Raw genomic sequence first — 19,863 nt, 5'->3', positions numbered from 1 at the left:
ATTTTTTTCCCCTCTTCATGGATTAGCTGCATGTTTTTTTTAAAACAAAGCATTACTTCTTAATTGATTAACTTACTGTTCATGCAACAGCAATTGTAGCCCTCTCCTCCCCACAGACAAGCATGAAGCACTTGCTCTGAAATGCTTAGTCTTGAGTAGTAACTGCTAAAAAATAAAAAAAAACCAGGAAGCACCTAAGCTAAAAAATAATTAAAAGAAAAAAAAAAAATCCATCAGTGGAGTACAGTATACTTACTCCCCACATAGCTCTCACCGGTTATGTAAACACTCTTCAGAGGGGAGGTGTGGGCCCCGCAGACCTCTTGAAGAACTATTCTTGCGGGGGGTAACCAGATTGATGAAAATAGGGCCGATGGGAGAAAGTGATTGGAATTCCCACCCTGTGCACCTGACCGAGAAGGGCTTGTATGGGAAAAGGCTGGGCTGTTGAACTTAAAGTTTGGCCATTAACAGCCGTGGAGCCTGGTTACTGCAATAGAAGCAGTTCCCTAAAGGTAGTGGCGCTTAAAATGCGTACGGCTCTCATCCTGGATAAAAAAATGAATCACATTTGCATGTGTTCATGTTCAAAAATAAAACCAAGTCCCTGTAGGTACAATACCTGATTGACATCCCTTTTCACAGCACCACAGGAGCCCAATGGCTGAAAAATTCATTACTGTTTGCCAGTTATTTGCACGAATTTTCAAAAAGTAGTGAGCTTCACTGTGTGTGCACAATGTTTTAAAGTTGCCTTTGCATAACCCAAGATGTAAACACAATATGATCTGTGCTAGGACAGCTAAGAAGTAGATTGGATGTTCTGCATAAAAGGATTGCCACTCAGGAGTGTTAAAATGCCTTAAAGATATTTGCAAAATACATCCAAAGCAGTTGCTGATCTTTCACAATTAGGAATAAGTTAAATGAAAGACTAAATTGTCCTTCACAAATTGCCTGCACATCTCCAGTGTGGTTCAACACTAGAACATGCAGAGCTCTCTGACCCCAATCTAGGAAGATAGTATTATACTATGCATGTAAATAATCATTAAAGGTAAAAACAGTATCTGCTTAAAAGTAAGCATGTTCTTAAGTACTTTGCTGGATAGAGCTAGAGCCCTAGGACCTAGTAAAGAAAGAGTACTTGAAATAATGTCTCAGTCTTGCGTTAATAATAATTTTCTGAACAATTTTGTCTTAAAGATTTTTAAGCCAAGGTGATAGTGTATTTGCAAGGCACTTCTTTCAAATGTCCTGGAATGTCAATATATAAAGATTTCATATGCTTCACTCTAGAGAGATTGATAATAATAATTTTAACCTAACTAAATGAATTAATTATATATATATTAGCATACCTTTTCATGGCTTTCCCTCAAAATATACAAGGATAATAGAATTAGTGGCACTTCTCTTTAATTATGCCCTTAAGGAAAGCGTGGCTAGTTAACAGTGCATACACTAGAAATACAATTTTTTAAAGTAACAGAAATAAAGCCCAGAGGAAGAAGTATACAACACATTGTGCCTGTAAAAGTAAAAAATGTACATCCCATAACTGCTAGATTCTGTGTTTGTGTAAGCCTGCATGCTATCCAGTAAAGCCTCTACTTTCCAGATACACACAGCTTGAATAATTACAAAACAAGCATGCCAAGGCTACCTCAGAAAGGAAATTTATGTTCCTAGTAATGAAATGTTTCTGGTGGCTGCACATCATTAGACTGCAAGAAGATAAGCACAGACCTTGAAGCAGACATTTTACCTGGAATATATTTCGATAGAAAGCTATGAAAAATGCTAGATGAGTTTTGGATTCATCTTCACATCAAAAATTGCATTTTTCACTGGGGTAGCTCTTTAAAGTCAACCGTGGGCGAGAGTCTGGGTTAGAATTGATTACCTGTCACTGGAGGAAAGAACGTCCCATCTGTTTAATAAGCAAAGCAAAACAAATTAATCTTTGAGTCTTCCTAAGGAAGTCAGTTATCAACCATTAATGCTTAGTGTTTCTAAGTCACCTACAAGACACTGATAAATTTTACCTAGCTCTGTATTTCATAAGAGAATGAGTCTTCATTCCCTTACACTAGACCAAACACTGTTTGCAAAGATACTAATAAAGCATAGCTTTTGAAAAATGTCTCTTGTTGATGACTGGCATGCACCTCGGACAGAGGAGTGGTGTAATGTGAGACATCAGTTACTCTTCGGTCTGAATAAGGAACTCACAGAGACTTTCTGAGGTAGCCGTAACTGAGGGGAAAAAAACCCCACTGAAGTAAAAGCATAGCACCATGTTCCATAAAAAAGGTTTCAGAGCACTGGTCTCTTCCTCCTCTGTGCGCAGTCAAACTCCTGGACTTGACACTAGATTTTTGTAGAATTCTGGCCATCCTGATTCACCCATCAACCACACACAAAACAGGTTTATGAATTTATCCTTCTTCACACCAGCGATGTCTGGTCTTAGGTAACAAAGACTGTTAATGTTACTGCATTTTTGTTACTACAAGTTCTTCATGCACACTTGGCAACGGCTGACCCTTGTTCGAAGCTGCCCTGCTTTCAGAGTTTCTGAGGGAGGAGCACTGACAAACTGCTGCGACTGTTCAACGGTCGTCAGCCAGAAGCTGTACTTGTTTGCAAAGTAATGGCATGTTCCCCTAGCACCGTTGCATTCAATGAACGGAGTGGCACGGAAATCCTCCAGGCAAGAACCAGGTGAGACAAGGGACTGACCTCCACCTTCTGCACCAGCCGCAGTATGCTGAAATAAAGATGTCAGTTTAAATGAGTTCAAAGGAACAGAATGGGAGGTAAACAGGGGAGTCCCCTAGTTCCATTGTTAAAAGGAGTAAAACAGGCAACCAAAATTATACCTTGGCTGTATGTATCTGTCTTTTGAGTCAGGGCTAGAGGTGAAGAAGTATAGGAATATGCTTAGGCTGAATATACAGGCCTGGTGTAATGGAAAACCAGCTTTTCACTTGTAAGCTGGGAAAATTTGGAAACAATAATGTTGACTTCATATTTTTCTAACAATCTTACACTAATGAGCTTCTAGGAGAGTGCAACGGAAAATGTTCTACTTTTTCCACTGAGAGACAATGCTGTAGCTTAATTAGCATTTCCACATTTAAAGGTTTGAAGAACAAAGAACATTTGTGACATTACAGAACTACTGCATCAGTGTTACTACTGAACTCGAGCAGTACAAGAACAAACTCAGAAAGCCTACAGCAGGCCAGCCGATGGAGAAGAAATGCACTAGGGCAAGAAGCTACAGGGCTCTAGTTTCCTGTAAGCAACTCACAGAATACTGTCTCAGTCACCTAATCAAAGAGGAGATCTAGAAACGTTTAAAGCTGCCTTTGCATTAGCAATAGCATCCTTACCATAAGGAAGGAGTATCCGATCCACAGGCTGCGCCAACCAAGGGGACACTGTGGGATGGTGATGTCCTGGCTGTGCACAGCCACAGCCTGGGAAGGTGCTTCGCATACTGAGCAACGACTGATGTACTGTGGGATCTGAACACTGTCCACTGGCATCATGGGGATAGGAGCAGTGGTGGAGAGCCAGTAGGACTTGTCATTTCGGCTGGCGTAGTAGCACACTTCATTGATGTTGCAGTAAATAAAAGGCATGGTGCTGAAGCGAGGCAAACATGAGCCAGCAAAACCTGGAAAAATTGGAGAAGTGGTCATACCAAGCACCTGCCAAACGCTCCAGCTCATACACACCAGACATGAATGGCGGAGGATGGCACAAGCGACGATGCTCCCAGTACGGATTCTGGCCAAGCAGACTTCCACCACCTCTACTACAACCGCCTGCGGTACCAATGAAGATGGCTCATTTGAAATGGGATTTTGGCCTACATTGTTTGTGCCTGAGAGAATTCTGTCAACTCACCAAGATCCTGGTTGTGTGACTTTTCCTGCCCCTCCACGTACAATAAACTGTAGCCATCCCAGAGCTTATTCATTCCTATGGGACAAGGTGGGATTTGGTCTGACTGACTGTGCTTCACTAAAGTGTATCCAACACCCACACTCCGACCAGGCATTCCCGGCAAACCAAGCGAGCCCGGCTTTCCAGCAACACCTAGAAGACAGAAAAGGAGTCACTATTACTGATAGGCAGTGTGGACATCAGCTGGTTCTATACCTGATTTTGACATTGCTGTCATTGTGTTTATGTCAGTCATGTACAATGAGAAGCCCAAGTTCTGATGGTTGTTATATGTGTAACTAGACTTATCAGTTCTAAAAGCAGCCATTTCACACTAGCACTCACCCATTTCCTACCTCATTTAATTTTCTTTCTTTGCCCAACAACTCTGATGCCAATGTGTTAGCACATATCTCAACGGTACAATAATGGTGAGTATCTCAAAGCACCAACCAAAGCCTAATAAATTCATTTTTGCTATAGTGCTCTTCATTATGATATTCCTTTGACACAGAAAGGCCAAAAGTTGTACAACAAATCTGTGGCAGAATCCAAATCTCTCTCACTGTGCCTTTCCTCTGCTATCCAACCCTCACAGCTGTGTTCACTGTGAATACCGTTTCGCTTATCTAGACCTTCAAGATGACTCCCACATCCACAAAACATTAAAACCAAAAGATGTTCAGAATTGTACCTAGGGAAACACCAGCAGTGATAGACAACAATGACACATGACATAATCTTCCTCACTGAAGACTAAATTTACTTCAGTGGAGACAGAAGACACAAGATCGTGTACATTCCTAGGTCTTCCTAAGGTAATTGAGGGTTGGGGAGGGTCTTTGCAGAACCTGTAGGCAAACAGAATTCTACTGATTGCTTCTTTCTGATCTGTGCTCCCCAAATCATAAAATTACCTTCAAATCCTTGTGGTCCTGGGGCACCCAAAGGTCCTGGATCCCCAACTATGCCAGGTGATCCAGGTAAACCATCACGTCCTTTCAAACCAGATCTTCCTGGCAGACCTTTTGTACCTGAGATTAAATACAATTATTACTATCATTATTTCCTCACACTAATGCCTTCACTCATGCAGTCATATTCCAGAAGAGAAATATGTTGTCAGCAGCCATGCTGAGAGCTCACTCTACAACAGCTGTGGTTACAAACGACAAACTCCGTACAGGGATTCCACATGATCTGACTGTCTGTTAAAGGATCAAGAGGTGCAGCTGAACATTAGACGAGGCTGAAAGTGCAGCACTGAGATCTGGGATAAGCTACTGATTTTAGTCTGAAGCCACATTGGACCTAAGACTCAGGTTTCAATTTGATGGCTGTGGAAGTCTGTGAACTCTTCTCGTATCTGTCTCGCAAGATTCCTGCCACTGTGAAAACAAGAATCCTCTGGTATAACGGCCCAGCTGTTGTAAGCTGAAGAAAGTTGAGCTACCTTGCTGAAATTTTGCTTAACACATGAAGTCACTTCTTTTGCTTGATTTCACCCTTTTTTCAAACCAGAAAATTGGCCTTGGATGTTCAGCCTAAATATTATGTAAAATTAGAGCCATTGACTTGGACTAAATTCACCTTTCCCCTCCTCCACACAATATTCAATGATGAGCATCTGACTGACAAAGCTTTAAAATGTCTCAGGGCAGTGAAGGGTGCTCAAAATATAAAGGCTTAGAATTTAGTGAGATGTAAGAGGAGGTGCCTGCCTATGGACCATTAGAGTCCACCCAGGACTGTCCTGACTCCAAAGCAGAAAGGTCTGGCACAGATTGGATAAACCAACAATAAAATAAGTGTTCAGGATGGTACAAGTTAAAACATAAGAAAATAGTATAAAGAGACAGAAGGCGTTATGCAATTGCACAGAGCAAGATACCTAGCATGTGATCAGTAATGCGGAATGTTAATATTAGTATAAAGAAACATGTGACTGGGAAACAGATGGTTGTACATTTGCACAACTTTTGTAAAGATTAAGCATTAAAAATAGTATAAATAGGGGTAATTTCCCAGTGAACTTATCTCTTTCCACCGCTCTGCAGCATCTGTTACCTGATTGCCTGACCAGTATTAATAAAGCCTCTCTCAGCTTTTACTCCCTGAACATTTATCCACTTTAGGAAATGACAACAGGAAGCCAGGAAGTAACACAGCTCCATTCACCATGACGGGGTTGAGGATAATATCTAGGAGGAAGGCCGAGTGCTAAGTGATGTTACCGCTCTAGGAGTTTTCATGAATAAAAGAGAATACTAACAATTAAAAATTGCCTAAGTGGCAGTGCTGAGAAAGGAATCATGGGGACTTGCTGGGCCTAGGAGAGCCAAGTGGTACAGGACCTACCAAAGTTGCTTTGTCAAACAGTATGAACCACAGTGGTGCAGGCTGAAGTTCCCAGCACTGCTCAAGTTACAGTATTTAATTGACAATTCCAATAATTCTCAGTGGTGAATCATTTTCATGACCACTCCACCTGCTAGTACCAAAGCTGGTATCATACCAGCTGCATCACAGGCTGCTGCACCTAATTCTGGAAACCGAATTAAAAAACACTATAAAAGTGCATGACCAGAATTTATCAAATACATTCTAATAATAATAAAACATGATGTTTGTATGCATTTTGCTGGAATTATCTCCTTTATTAGAAAAACCTGTAAACCTTCCTAATGCATTTGAGAAAGTAGCGTTGCTCTTCCAGAAGGCCAGCATTTCACTGATCTGAGTGTACTTTTTACCTGGTTTTCCAGCTGGGCCCTGGAATCCAGGATCTCCATCAAAGCCAGGGACACCATCAATTCCTGGCAGACCAGGTAAGCCTGCAGGGGCTGTGACTTCTTCTGGCTGTGGGGTTATACCTGGAGCTCCTTGTCGGCCAGGGAGACCTGTATATGGTGCAAATGACAGTGTAAGAACCCCACAGAAATTTCACAGTTTTGATGATAATACTGACACAAAGGAGAAGTATGCTAAATTAAGTCTGCCTTAGTACATTAGCACTGGGTATCTTTGTAAAAAGTGGTATGTCAAACTCTTTCTAATTTATTTCAATCTCCAAGAAACTAAGAGTTCCCCAGAGAAGCCCATTAAGGGAGCTCTGAAATCTTCCCCGGCCCAAACCACGTGCAATAAAGTACAGCTTTTCAAATCCTTCAGCACTCACCTCGATGGCCCGTTTCACCTTTCAGCCCAGGGTGACCAGGATCCCCCGGAGGCCCATCTTTACCTGGCATCCCCATAAGGCCAGGCTCACCTCTTATACCTGCAAAGATACACAGCTAAAGACCTCAGGGGCTAAGCATAGGATCCTGATTCTGACCCACAGCTGGGACACTGAGAAGCACACTGACGGCAACAATGGCAACAGCATTTCAGCTCTGAGATGGAGGGGGCCACGACTCTTAGGGAACTCTGTGCCCATTTTGATGTCCAGAATGGCTGCAGAGCCTCAAAACAAGAATTTCCACTGCCACATAATTACACATTATTGAAAGTCTTCTTCCCCTTCCTTGGGTAGCCCAGGGAAAGTGTTTGGGGAGTACATATCTTTTCTATTTGGAATCCATCTCTATGCACAGCACAGAGGGATGGGGATCTGTCAGCCTACAAAGACAACATACATTTCTTCACCTGGCAATGGTTCTCCACCCTTTCCTGGCTTTTGAGCTGTGCGGTTTCTTTGAAACCTTGCTACTAGAGTTCATGTTGGCAGCTGCCCTCTACTCTCCTTTAGCAGAGACCGAAGAGAGAGTGGCCTGCTCCCTGCCTTAGCCCAGAACAAGATCTCTTAACTCCTACAATCCTTCTAGCCTCTTATGGAGACTGAAATCCACCATGCTATGCCTCTGAGCATACATGATAGGTGGCATGAAACAGCATCTCCAGTCTTTGCCTAGACGGCAAATACAAGTGGGTAACTGTAGTTGACAAGCACAGCACCATTGCATGTGGACATCATCTACTCAGGAAAAAAAAAAAAAGAGAAGGGAAAAAAAAACAGTAGGGACACACTGAAGAGCACCTTGAGCTGGCCTCACTTTGCTGCTTTTGGAGTCAGTAGGCAAAACCTCCATGGGCCAAAAAGGAAGACTTGGACAACAAACTCAGCTGTGCCTACATCTGAATGAGGATTCGTTTCAAAGCAGTCACACTAACCACACGATAGCCACTCATACTATCAAGGTGACAGCTGCCAAGCCACACCCGGACCCTTTCAGGACAAGATTACCTTTGAATCCAGAGGCTCCAGGGAGTCCAATTGGACCAGTGGGTCCCACATCACCCTTAATGCCTCGCAAGCCAAGAACACCAGGGAAACCTGGACTGCCTGTGTCACCTTGGTCAGAAGCTGGGCCAGGGGGCCCTCGTGATCCTGGAGGACCTGGAATACCTAGAGACAACAGGGGTAATTAGTGCAATCTGCTTCTCAGGCAAAGTAAATGCTGGGGCTATTCCCAGTGTGTCTGAGGACAGTCATTGTTTGGGTGTTCATATTTCCAGGGGTGTCCTCCTCCCAAAGAAAAAGAAGAGACCCTACCCGCTTATATCCACTTGGGTCTCTGTCCTGGTTTCAGCTGGGATAGAGTTAATTTTCTTTCTAGTAGCTGCTATAGTGCTGTGTTTTGGGTTCAGTATGAGAAGAATGTTGATAACACACTGATGTTTTCAGTTGTTGCTAAGTAGTGTTTAGACTAAGTCAAGGATTTTTCAGCTTCTCATGCCCAGCCAGCAAGAAGGTTTGAGGGGCACAAGAAGTTGGGAGGGGACACAGCCAGGACAGCTGACCCAAACTGGCCAAAGGGGTATTCCATACCATGTGATGCCATGCCCAGTATATGAACTGGGGTAGCTGGCCTGGGGGGGGCCAGTTCGCTGCTCAGGAACTAACTGGGCATCAGTTGGCGAGTGGTGAGCAATTGCGTTGTGCATCACTTGTTTTGTGTATTCCAATCCTTTCATTATTATTGTCAGTGTATTATTGTTATTAATATCATTATTAGTTTCTTCCTTTCTATTCTATTAAACTGTTCTTATCTCAACCCACGAGTTTTACTTTTTCCAATTCTCTCCCCCATCCCATTGGGGACGGGGGGGCAGAAGTGAGTGAGCAGCTGTGGGGTGCTTAGTTGCTGGCTGGGGTTAAACCACGACAGTCTCATAAATTTTTAAATCCTTTTAACCACAGTAATTTAGCTTCAGATTCTGGGCCTGAGCATAGCTCTTGTCCACCTGGTAGCTAGCCTGGTGACTCAGACATTCCTTAGGAGAATGAGAGCAATAGCTTCAAATCCTTGGCCAGGGAAAGGCCTAGAGTCTCAGCCTCTCTGGCAAGGTGGTGAGGTACTGAATGGGTACCAATGCCATCATGACAAATCTTTCAAACTGTGCTTGCTGTCAACCCTATGGCAAATGCCTCTAAGTAGCAATGAAGCTTTGCTCCCTCCCAGCTCACACAGGATACTTCTAAACTTTACACAGAGCCTATGATTACAGCTGTGGAAACCACAGTCCAAAATGGAGCTGGTGTCCAAATTTAGACATACTACACTGGACTTAAGTACCTACCTTAGCGCCCGAGTCTGTCTTCAGTACCACAATAGGGGAAATGAGTATGAACTAGAGAGCTTTAATAACAGGCTAAATCAAATAAGGATTCAATAGCAGGAATTGAAAACAGATCTCCCCATTCTCAATCCCTGTTCTCAACCCCAGGTTATTAGAGTGACACTACTCATCTAAGACATTTCCTCTCAGAGCACTTCAAAGGAAGCACGTAAAGAAACAGAAATCCCCTCAGCTAGTCCACTCTCCTGAAGAGGCCTTTCTTCATACCTGAACTCCCATCAGTTCCTGGATGGCCAGCATCCCCAGGTCTCCCACGTATATCAGAAGGAAGAGAAGCTCCAGGTGTTCCTGGCAAGCCAGGCAGTCCCACAGGACCAGGGGGACCTAGAATAAGAAATACAAAGTGAGAGAGTGTACCCAAAGCTCTGCAGTGATCTTCATAGACATGGACAGTAATGGCTGAGTAGTGTTTATATTGAGGAGAATAAAGAGACATGTCACTACACGAGGGGAAAAATTATATATTCTGCTGTTCAGGAGAGGTATAGACACTGTAAGAACAGTGTAACTAACTGTTTCTCAAATATATAGGCACATCACAAATTTAACGTTTACCTATCAAACTACTAACCACCTTTGTGGCTTGAGGAGTTCTCTTTGGTAATTCTGCTGACCATGCAACCCATTAACCTGAGCTGCAATATATCCTACTGGGCTTCCAGAACATCAATATTTACCCATGTCTCCTGATGAGCCTTTTGGTCCAGGGAATCCTAGAGCTCCTCTACCCAAGCCTGGAGAACCTTCTTCACCCTTCGGACCTGGGAGACCTGCAGGGCCTTTCAGTCCAGCTTCACTCAGACCTAATTAAACACAGTTAACAAAGATAAGAGAGCCTATTCAAATTGTCTAATAGCAGTTAAATTATTACACAAACTGAGTTGTAATAAAAAATTAGCCATTTATTACTCTCTCTGCTGTTTTCAGCAGAGCAACAGAAAAAGATTTGGTTCCTCATGTGCTACTCTGGTTGTGCTGAGTGAATTTAAACAATCTGCAGGATGCTGAGAGAGAAGCATATGACTTCTGGTCTTCCCACAAGCTCTTGTACAAGGATGTGAACATAGCCCTTCTGTGACAGGATTTGCCTGCCAGCCCGTATGCTGTGTCTCTCAAGAGGACGCAACATGGACTCAAGCTCCTAGTCTTCAAATAATCTAGTGGGCTTCATGCTCCAACATGGAGAGATCAGTTTGCACAGACTACTGCAGAAGACACACTGAGGCACAAGTGGTGCAGGGCAGAGGCTCCCAGGAAGAGCTGCAGGGAGATGTTCAGCGTGTCACTCTGGTAAGAGTAAATACTAAGCAGCTCTCTCAGACAGGAAGATTGTGGAGGATCTATATCCTGTAAACCATTACCTTCCAATAGAGAATGTTTTAAACAAAGAAAACACAGGTAGCACTCGAGTTGTACACATCAAGACTGTTTGTCCTTTTCCATGCATAAAATGTCTGCCACAAATTTTAAGTGCTGCTTTACAAGATGACTGTAACTAAACAAGTCTCTTTGGTAAGGTCTTTCTCCATCTCTTTACATTTAGTAAAACACTTTTTGCAAAACAGAACCACATTCTATTTCATATGGCTAAAAATACAAAAAAAATCCAGCAGAAGCTTCCCAAAAGCAGAATCCAGAATCTAATCAAAGAAACCAGCTTCTGATTTTACTGATGCCTTTCTTGAGCTCCATATAACGGAGGGCTATGGAAAGCAGTAAGGAAACATGCCATCGCTAAGCCCAGCTCAAAGCAAACATTTTGTGCCGCCCTGCTAAAATCAAGCATCCATTAGAAATGGAAGAGTTTTATGATTTCATTCCATCAACTTTTCAGCAGTGACATAGTCCTTCAGGAACTTAAGGAGAACCATCAACAGAAAAGCCTCTTCACTCAAGAGGCTGCATCCTATTCTTACTGGCATTAAAGAAGAATTTGTTCATGCACATTCAGTATCCTGAGTTTTTTCTTCAGGATATAATTAAATCCAGAACGGGGTGAAATAGGGGAGTTTTGTGGAGAACACTGCTCTCGTGATGGACCAGTGTATGCATTTCCCCAGCGATAACACTTCTACTACACGTTTCCTTTACCTGGTGTTCCAGGAGACCCTTTTGTGCCTGGCAAGCCATTCAGACCATTTAAACCTGGGAATCCATGAAACCCTGAAGAGACATTGGGAACACATAAGTGAGCAATTCAGCAAATGATCTAGTTAGGTGGAAATGCATAAGATGTTTCACGGAGACTACAACATGTACGAGAAACCTGACACACAGGGGAACACAGTATGTGTTCCTTCACACAGGCCCCCTTCATGGAAACTCTTCCCACTGCTCTCACTGGTTTTACCCTCAGTGAACACCCATCAGTGATCTAAATCAAGTGAGAGCCTCTCCCTTTCCAACCACTCCTCTGCTTATTTCTAGCAGCTGGTGCCTGCACTAACATTGCCAAGAAATGAGCTGATTTCCCACGCACAGCTGGCCCACACATAACAGTGCTGCCTGCCTGCTGTGATATACTTGACCACAAACACTGGTTTTCTGGCCCAGTTTCTCCCACCATGTGCAGGCTCCAGATATACCTTTAGGTCCTGCTGTTCCACGAGCTCCAGGGAATCCAACAGGTCCTGGCTGCCCTGGAGGTCCTGATGGCCCAGGGATTCCTCTCAGCCCAGCATTTCCAGGGATTCCTAAAAACAAGCAGAAAAATGTTCCTGTACTACACATCCAGGATGGAACAGCTCACAGCTCCATCTTACAGCTTCTGTTCCCACACTTAACTCGTAAGACGGGTGAATAAACTGCTATTTAGATAAAGCAAAACCAGATCCAACTCTCTCCTCACTACCACTACTAGCATAGCATTTATCAAGCTATTTATTTGATAGCTCTTTTTTTTTTTTAAACCATAGCAGTGATATTCTTCATCATCCACCAAGTGACACCCTGGAACAGTTCACATACTGAATAACTAATTAAATTGTTTTTCAAATAAAATATTCCAATAACGGCTTTCACTGTTATCCCGTCTTTAATCTTGATAACAATTTGAGAATCTACCTGGTAGTACACCACTACCCAAAGGCACTTGTAGCCATCATTCTGGGTAGGTTCGGCTCTAGAGAGGGAACAGACGGAAGTGTTGCAGTGGAAGATTTTAGAGCAGCCTTGCCCATAAGCATCTGCAAAGAAGCTGCTACTGCTTGTATCTAACTAAGGTCTTCCTTATTTGTTAAAAGAATTCCTTTAGGTTTCTATTGTACAGGATTCACCACACAGTTGACCCACAGGATTGGTCATGACAGGACAAGGTGACACCTTACACTAGTATCAAAGAAAATTCCCATCTTCTTGTCAACCTTCTTGTTTAAACCTCAGCTGAGACAGGCCAACCAGGGCTAAGGAAACAACAAGGTGAGGTTGTCCACAGTTACACCATGAACTGCAGAACTTAGATGCTTAGTCCAGTACCTGCTGGTCCTTCTTGGCCAAGATCTCCTGGGCTGCCTTTGAGTCCATTCACCCCAGTGTTTCCTGGGTAGCCTGGTTCACCCTTGAGTCCTTCTCTCCCTCTCTCTCCTGAAAGGATAAAACCAGACAGCATGCTAGAGCACAAGTAAAACTGGAGAAAGGCAGGAAGAGAATGAGAAGCACATTATGTTGAGGCTGCAGCACTTGTGTCTGCTTAGCCACGGTCTGGGCCCTGGACGCCAAATACCAGTCCAAGTTCACAAATTCCTCCTCAAGAAGTGAAGTGGGACCCAGCACTAGAATTGGGCTGTTCTCAGACATGTTAATTATCATCCAGATTTGTGCCCCACCTGGATTCCAGACTCCTCAGATCTCACTTCCAGGAGAGGACTGAAGTATTTAAATGTATAGATTACAAAAATACCCAAATTGGGCAATGCTATCCTGTTTAATCTCTAAAATTTTGCATTCTTGAAGTGAGGGTTACTTTACCTGGGAACCCTGGGTCCCCTCGCTCTCCTTTTGTTCCAGCAATGCCAGGAATGCCAACAGATTCTCCCTGCTCACCTGAAAAAGAAAGACAAGGTGGGGACACCTAACTGACTGTGGGGAGCAGTTTTCAGGGCTGCTTAATAGCCTTGTTTATGAAAATAAACCTTGCCTATACTTCAAATCCATGGAGCAAACAAAAACAATAGTAAGTGACGTACCTGAGTTTGAAAATGCTCATAAACAGCAACGGATGCAAATTCACTCATGTGAATGCATAATACAAACATTTATGGGTAATTCCACAACATCCTGCCCTTTATAGTTTTGACAGAAGGAGATGAGAGAAAAGGGTGCCTCTCATACTGTCCAACATGCTTCACACAGTGCTGTGGCCAAACTTTCAAAGGACCATAAAGTATTTAGGCATTTGGCTTGGGACTGGTCTCATCTGAAGGAAGCCCCTTACAAGGGGACATGTACTTCAGAGCCAGTCACTGGAGAGCAATGGACACTTCTAGAACACTACTCATTCATTTTAGTCATGAATATTAGGACTGTGTGTGCTGAAAGACCATGTACACTATGAAAGATTCCTTACCCTTTGGACCAGGGAGGCCAATATGTCCTGGGAATCCAAGTGTTCCTGTGATACCATCTGAACCCTGAAAAAAACCCACCAAAATTTTGCTTTTTATTCTTGCTGTTCCAAGTTTGGGTCATGTAGGATAACAGACCACAAAGACGTAGGAAGAAATATTATCCGAAGTATCATTCAACAGTATGAGCCAAACAAAAACAATCTGGAAGTTTTGTGAGGAAAAATCCTGCCAGTTTCTGCTGCTTTGCTACAGAAGTACGAATTAGAACACAGGATTTTCCTAAGAGCACTTAGAGAAGATGAAGATACTTAAGAAGATATTTACCCTCTCTCCTGGCATTCCTGGAAATCCTATGATACCATGTGTACCCTTCTGTCCTGGCAGCCCAGGCTGTCCAGGTGGACCAGGGAAGCCTGGGTCACCATGAAGACCTCTCTCTTTGCTTGCTGACCCAATTGGACCAGGGAGACCAGGCTGCCCACGGCTTCCTGGGATTCCTTTATCACCTGGGTTATACAATAAAGTATAATTTAATTTCATAATACAGACATTCAGCTCATTTGGGCCAATTGACCTGTTACCCAAAGCTCCCCTTAAAGAGAAAGAAGGGATGGCATTAGCTCTGCCAAACAGAGCTTCAAAGGAAAATCGTTTTCTAAACATTCAGAACTGCCATATGCAACTCTTGCTAGAATGTGAATGACAGAAGATAAAATAGTATTACTGCGGGCGCTGTCAAAAGGATAGACCATACTGCCCTGAGAATAAGCACAGTTACTGAACAACTGATACTGGCAACTAACTACAATGTTGTGAAATACCTCTAGGTCCAGGGAATCCTCCAAGTCCAGCTAATCCAGGATCTCCTTTGTCTCCTTTGAATTCCAATGCCTGTTCTGGAAGCCCAAGAACAGGAAGACCAGGTGGACCTACATCACCTCTGTCACCTGAAGAAATAAGAAGTCAGAAAATCTTCTTGCAAAATAATCTAACAGAAAAAGGGTATAACACTAGAAGCTGGCAGACAAAAACAGAACTTCCATGTGTCCTGATACAAATTCATCAGTAAGTGCTCAGCATCTTTGGCAACCAGGCCAAAGTATTTTACAAGGAAGAAAAGAACACAGTATTTAGAAGAAAACATTAAATATGAAGACATCTCAGAAGGGCCTCCTAAGTCCCTCTGCTGCACAGCCAGCAAAAGCCTTTCAGCTGTTTCCCACCTTTTTGACCTTGGAGTCCCACAGCTCCAGGGTTCCCTTTTCCTCCAGCTGTGCCAGGAGTTCCTTTAAACCCATTCACCCCAGGGACACCAGGCAGGCCTGGCATGCCAGGGAAACCAAGCAGGCCAGAAGACCCTTTCTCGCCTGTATAGAAAAGTTGAGAAATAGAAAGGGAAAATTAGTCTCTTCTGGTACACTGCATTCCAACCTAGCTGGCAGGTAGAGGCAGCATGGGTCTGGCCAATCACCCAAATCTGGGTAGTAAAACTTCATGACACAAGCACAGCACGGCCACTTCTCTCATGAGTCTTCACTCATGATACTTTAAACCAGCACTTTTCAGATCACCTTGAAGACCCCGGTCCTGCTTCCACTGGAGAGCAAAACCCCATCAATTTCCAAGAGAGCAACATGCAGTTACATAGCTCTATTGCTCTCCACCTAAAATAACCTAGAATTCTCCAAGTAACCAACTACTGTATTGATGCTTAATGACCACACAAATCGTAAATTTTTACTTCCTATTTGGTTTGTGCTTCATTCTCTCCCTTCTATAAATTTCATTCGCTGTTCCTCATTGCTTCAATTTTCCTGTCTTTCTATCTTGATTTACATGGTCCTTTGTCCATAAGGGCCCAAGTCCTTTAAGGTGGATCTCCTTATAACCAAGATTTGATAATTAAATCCATCATTCGTAATTCATAACTCAGCAGCAAAACAAATGCATTCCAACACTAGTTGGGCATTCATTCTCTTCTGACAAGTTGGGCCTAAAGCCAGTATCAATAAGGCTATTTTTTTGTAGGCACAGTAATCTCAGGCTATTCCCCTAGTGGAACACATACCTTTTGGCCCAGAAAAACCCGGACGTCCATCTTGACCAAAAGGCCCAGGTGGCCCTAAGAATCCTCTTTCCCCAGGAGATCCTGGAGCACCATCAAGACCTGGAAAGCCTTTCATACCAGCAGGGCCTTGTGGACCTACATCCCCAGCCAAGCCTTTGACTCCAGGAAGTCCTGAACCAATACAAGAAAGAACTCAATAGATTATGTCACACAAACACTAGGACGATTTGCGGACAGCTTCCCAAACTGTTTAAACACAGCATTGTTTTTAATATGACAAATGGACCTTACGGCACATGCAGCCTACTAGAAGGCATAAAGCTTAGAGTTGCAAAAGCATTAGTCATCTAATAATAAAATACCTATGAAGAGGGTTACTGCCTACATCACTACACAACTGGCAAGAGTGAAACCCCTTATGATGTGTCCATTTTTGTCTCCTTTGCCAGACACTAAACTGTAGCGCACAAGTCTTACCTTTATCATCAAGGCACCAAACCAGAATGGCGAGCATCATTACTGTCAGCTTCTGCTACCTATGCCGTCCTCTGGGTGAACCAGAGATCAACTGGAGAGGCTTGTTTTTACAAGTTTCTTTTCCACCTTGGTAGTTAAAGTGTTACTTCTCAAGAGCAGATTGCTCACTAAGGGAACAAGCTTCTGATTGTGCTGTCACAAAACCAAGATCATATGCACTATTTTGCCTCTAAGTGTTTCAGACTGTTTCTAGCTGAAGCTTTGTAATGGTTTACAATTACAAGTAAAGGCTCAAACCATTGAAAACAGAATGCTCAGATCCAAAGGGAGGAAAAGACGGGAAAATCAGGTGGCTTCTGAAAAATGGCATTTGCAGCAGTAGCACCCAATATACGAGCTTTGTTATACTCAGGGCTGAAACATTTTAAGCTACAACCCAGTATTTTTTAAAGCAGAAGATGAAATGGCTGCTCTATTTAAGAAGACAAAGAAAACACACACACTTAAAATCTGCACATGTTAAGGATTTCCTTACAGGTTTCAGGCTTTTTTACTGTCTGAGCATTCTCACTACAATGGTTCTTTGCCTTCTGGTTTGATTAGCAATAATAAGGGGTATCACCTATAGTCAATGCAATTCTTGTAGCATTAAAAGCTAGGTTGTTAGTCCATGAGCTTTTATGCTACACTGCATTTTCTCACCTTGACAGCCTATGTGAAGAACCCATAACCAAACAGTGTGACATCAGAAATGGAGAGTTGATGATAAATGGAATAGAAACATGGTGAAGGAAAAAACAGACAAAATATATAAACAGAAAGAACAAGGGTACAAAAGAACTTAATGATTCAGAGAGACTACAGCTGCAAAAAACTTAATCATTTGGAGCTTATCATCCTAGCAATGGGAGGTTTTTAAAAACAGTTGAAGGAAAGTCATATATGGCATACAGTCCAAAAAATGTAAAACAATAGAGAGGCAGAAGCAATGTTAATGTCAAAATAAAAAAAACCCCAACTTTAAAACTCTATCATTTTAATCTCAAATGATGTTACTGCTTTCAATCATTTGTTGTTACTGTGCTCCAGCACTGTCTTTCTGCATGTGAGAATAGACGAATTATGTCATAGACCATTATCTACTAATTCCCAGGTCTTTCTTCGCTGCGTTCTCAAGTCTTGCATATACTGTTATCATGGAACACTTTAGTCTGTGCAGATTGAGAGATACTGCTGTACTCAAGTGGTGGGTTTTTTTCCCCTTAAAGTGAAGGGAAATAAATTTCTCTTCTGCCCCAGTGAAGAGAAAGAGAAGACTTAAGTGCTTGTTCTGAGGAAACCAACAATTTTTCAATCTTATCAAAGTCACATTTCAAGCAACCTTATGCATTAGAAATTAATTGTCATGAAAATGGGAAATGAAGATTAGTTAATGATATAGCCAGCATGTAAGAGCAGAGATGTTAAAAATATCAAGACATTTAAGATGCTTTCTCCTATACTTCTTACAGTCTTGGGCAACATTTCTAAGCAGGAATTATCCAGCAGTCAGAGGCAAAAGGCTCAAATTCTGCACACTGTTACCCCCAACCAGAGGTAGGAGTTCGCTCTTAGCAAATGTCAAATCTCTCCCACACTTCCTCAACATTGCAGCATTCAGCTTAGCGACTTGTCTTCATCTGAAGACATTACATACCTGGTGCTCCTGCAAGGCCAACTGACCCCAAGGGTCCTGGTTTTCCCTTAATGCCAAAAGGACCTCCAGGACCAGGAGGTCCCCGCAATCCAGGGACACCCGAATATCCTGGATTACCCTGTTCACCTTTAATACCTAGGAGGCCTGGTCTTCCATCTAACCCTGGGAACAGAGAGGTGGGAGGTTATAGAACAAATAAAACAAAATTCACACTTTTAACTAAAAAGTGAGTTTTAATAAAAGCCTTTGAGTTGCATTAGATTCTAAGAGAAAACCAGCAAATTGCTGCCACCTGTGAGCAGCTTAGAGGATTGCTAACACAGTACCTTAAAGAGATTGGAAAGAGGAAAGATTTTTGAATGAGAAACAGTTTGATATTCCCAGATACAAGCAGTATCAGTGCTTACCTTTTGGTCCTGGAAATCCAAGATCACCTGTAAGCCCTTTATCACCTGGGAGTCCAGGTCGGCCACGCTCTCCCAGGGCTCCACTCTCAGCACCAAATACATCTCCAGGAGTTCCTTTTGCTCCAGCTAAGCCTGAAGCACCCATTTTCCCAGGCAAACCATCTGTTCCATCCAGTCCTGGAAGTCCTTGTGACCCTTGCTCTCCTCGAGGCCCAGGGAAGCCTTAAAGAGGAAAACAGTAAATGTCACTCAGCAGAAGTACAGAATACCTGGTTCCAATAGCATCTCTAACAAAATCAACATTTAAAAAATTTCCATGCAAGATAAAGTTGTTTGGAAAGTTGCAGAATGTTTCAGTACTGAATTAGAAACAACACTTCATGACAGAACGTGATGAAATTGTTTAAAACAGTTAAAATAGCCTTTCATACTATTCTTTTTTTTAAAAAAAGAAAAGAATACTTTAGGAGTATCTGGGAGCTGCAGCTAGTTGCAGCTTTACAAGCTTGGTTTCACTAGATGGCAGATTAGGCAAAAAGGACAAAAAAAAGGAGGAAGATGGCCATTTCAGGCTACAGACAGGCAGTATCTCACTACCACCATCAACCGCAAAAGCTCCAAAGATGTTATATTCATCACACTTTTCTTACTCTGTCCTCTGCGTCAGACAACTTCTGGGACTGTGGGGCAGAAGACACTGGCAGCCTTGGTACAAGGACGACTGGAAGTACTCTCCCTGTACCAAGCAGACACTAAACTGTACTGCTGTGTGGATGTGTCACACTGCTCAGGGGTTATGTCCTGAAATCAGTGACCCCATAAAGATGATATCCACCCTTAATGTAGTGAAAGGATTCCACATCCAGAGAAACCCAATGGATATGCAGCAACATAGCTTTAGGAATCATCCCTCAATACCTCTGCTTCTTGCTCTTTATTTACACAACCATCAGACATTCCCACAGCTAAAATGAGTCCAAACACTGTGTACAGCGTGCCTTTACTCCTTAAAACAAGCTTTACACTAAACTTGTAGTTAACCTAAACTGT

The 19,863-nt window shown here is 42.8% G+C and overlaps 1 protein-coding gene across 4 annotated transcripts in view; it reads right to left on the bottom strand.

The window, feature by feature from the left end:
- Nucleotides 1-261: 261 nt before the first annotated feature.
- The window catches only part of COL4A6 (collagen type IV alpha 6 chain), a 142,714-nt gene continuing 123,112 nt past the window's right edge, over nucleotides 262-19,863 (bottom strand). For all 4 annotated transcript variants that reach the window (XM_075053673.1, XM_075053671.1, XM_075053674.1 and 1 more), the window contains 20 exons: nucleotides 18,814-19,035; nucleotides 18,407-18,568; nucleotides 16,234-16,404; nucleotides 15,389-15,532; nucleotides 14,987-15,112; nucleotides 14,490-14,671; nucleotides 14,165-14,228; nucleotides 13,567-13,641; nucleotides 13,075-13,182; nucleotides 12,186-12,293; nucleotides 11,692-11,763; nucleotides 10,278-10,403; nucleotides 9,808-9,924; nucleotides 8,204-8,365; nucleotides 7,139-7,237; nucleotides 6,714-6,860; nucleotides 4,878-4,994; nucleotides 3,922-4,113; nucleotides 3,402-3,688; nucleotides 262-2,773 (listed from right to left, as the gene is read on the bottom strand). In XM_075053673.1, coding sequence (XP_074909774.1) covers nucleotides 2,513-2,773; nucleotides 3,402-3,688; nucleotides 3,922-4,113; nucleotides 4,878-4,994; nucleotides 6,714-6,860; nucleotides 7,139-7,237; nucleotides 8,204-8,365; nucleotides 9,808-9,924; nucleotides 10,278-10,403; nucleotides 11,692-11,763; nucleotides 12,186-12,293; nucleotides 13,075-13,182; nucleotides 13,567-13,641; nucleotides 14,165-14,228; nucleotides 14,490-14,671; nucleotides 14,987-15,112; nucleotides 15,389-15,532; nucleotides 16,234-16,404; nucleotides 18,407-18,568; nucleotides 18,814-19,035 — 2,942 coding nt within the window. In that variant the 3' untranslated portion in view covers nucleotides 262-2,512. The remainder of the gene's footprint in view (nucleotides 2,774-3,401; nucleotides 3,689-3,921; nucleotides 4,114-4,877; nucleotides 4,995-6,713; nucleotides 6,861-7,138; nucleotides 7,238-8,203; nucleotides 8,366-9,807; nucleotides 9,925-10,277; nucleotides 10,404-11,691; nucleotides 11,764-12,185; nucleotides 12,294-13,074; nucleotides 13,183-13,566; nucleotides 13,642-14,164; nucleotides 14,229-14,489; nucleotides 14,672-14,986; nucleotides 15,113-15,388; nucleotides 15,533-16,233; nucleotides 16,405-18,406; nucleotides 18,569-18,813; nucleotides 19,036-19,863) is intronic.

This window comes from Buteo buteo, chromosome 22 (genome assembly GCF_964188355.1).
Source record: "Buteo buteo chromosome 22, bButBut1.hap1.1, whole genome shotgun sequence".
NCBI lineage: Eukaryota > Metazoa > Chordata > Aves > Accipitriformes > Accipitridae > Buteo > Buteo buteo.
This window is presented reverse-complemented; position numbering and strand designations above follow the sequence as displayed.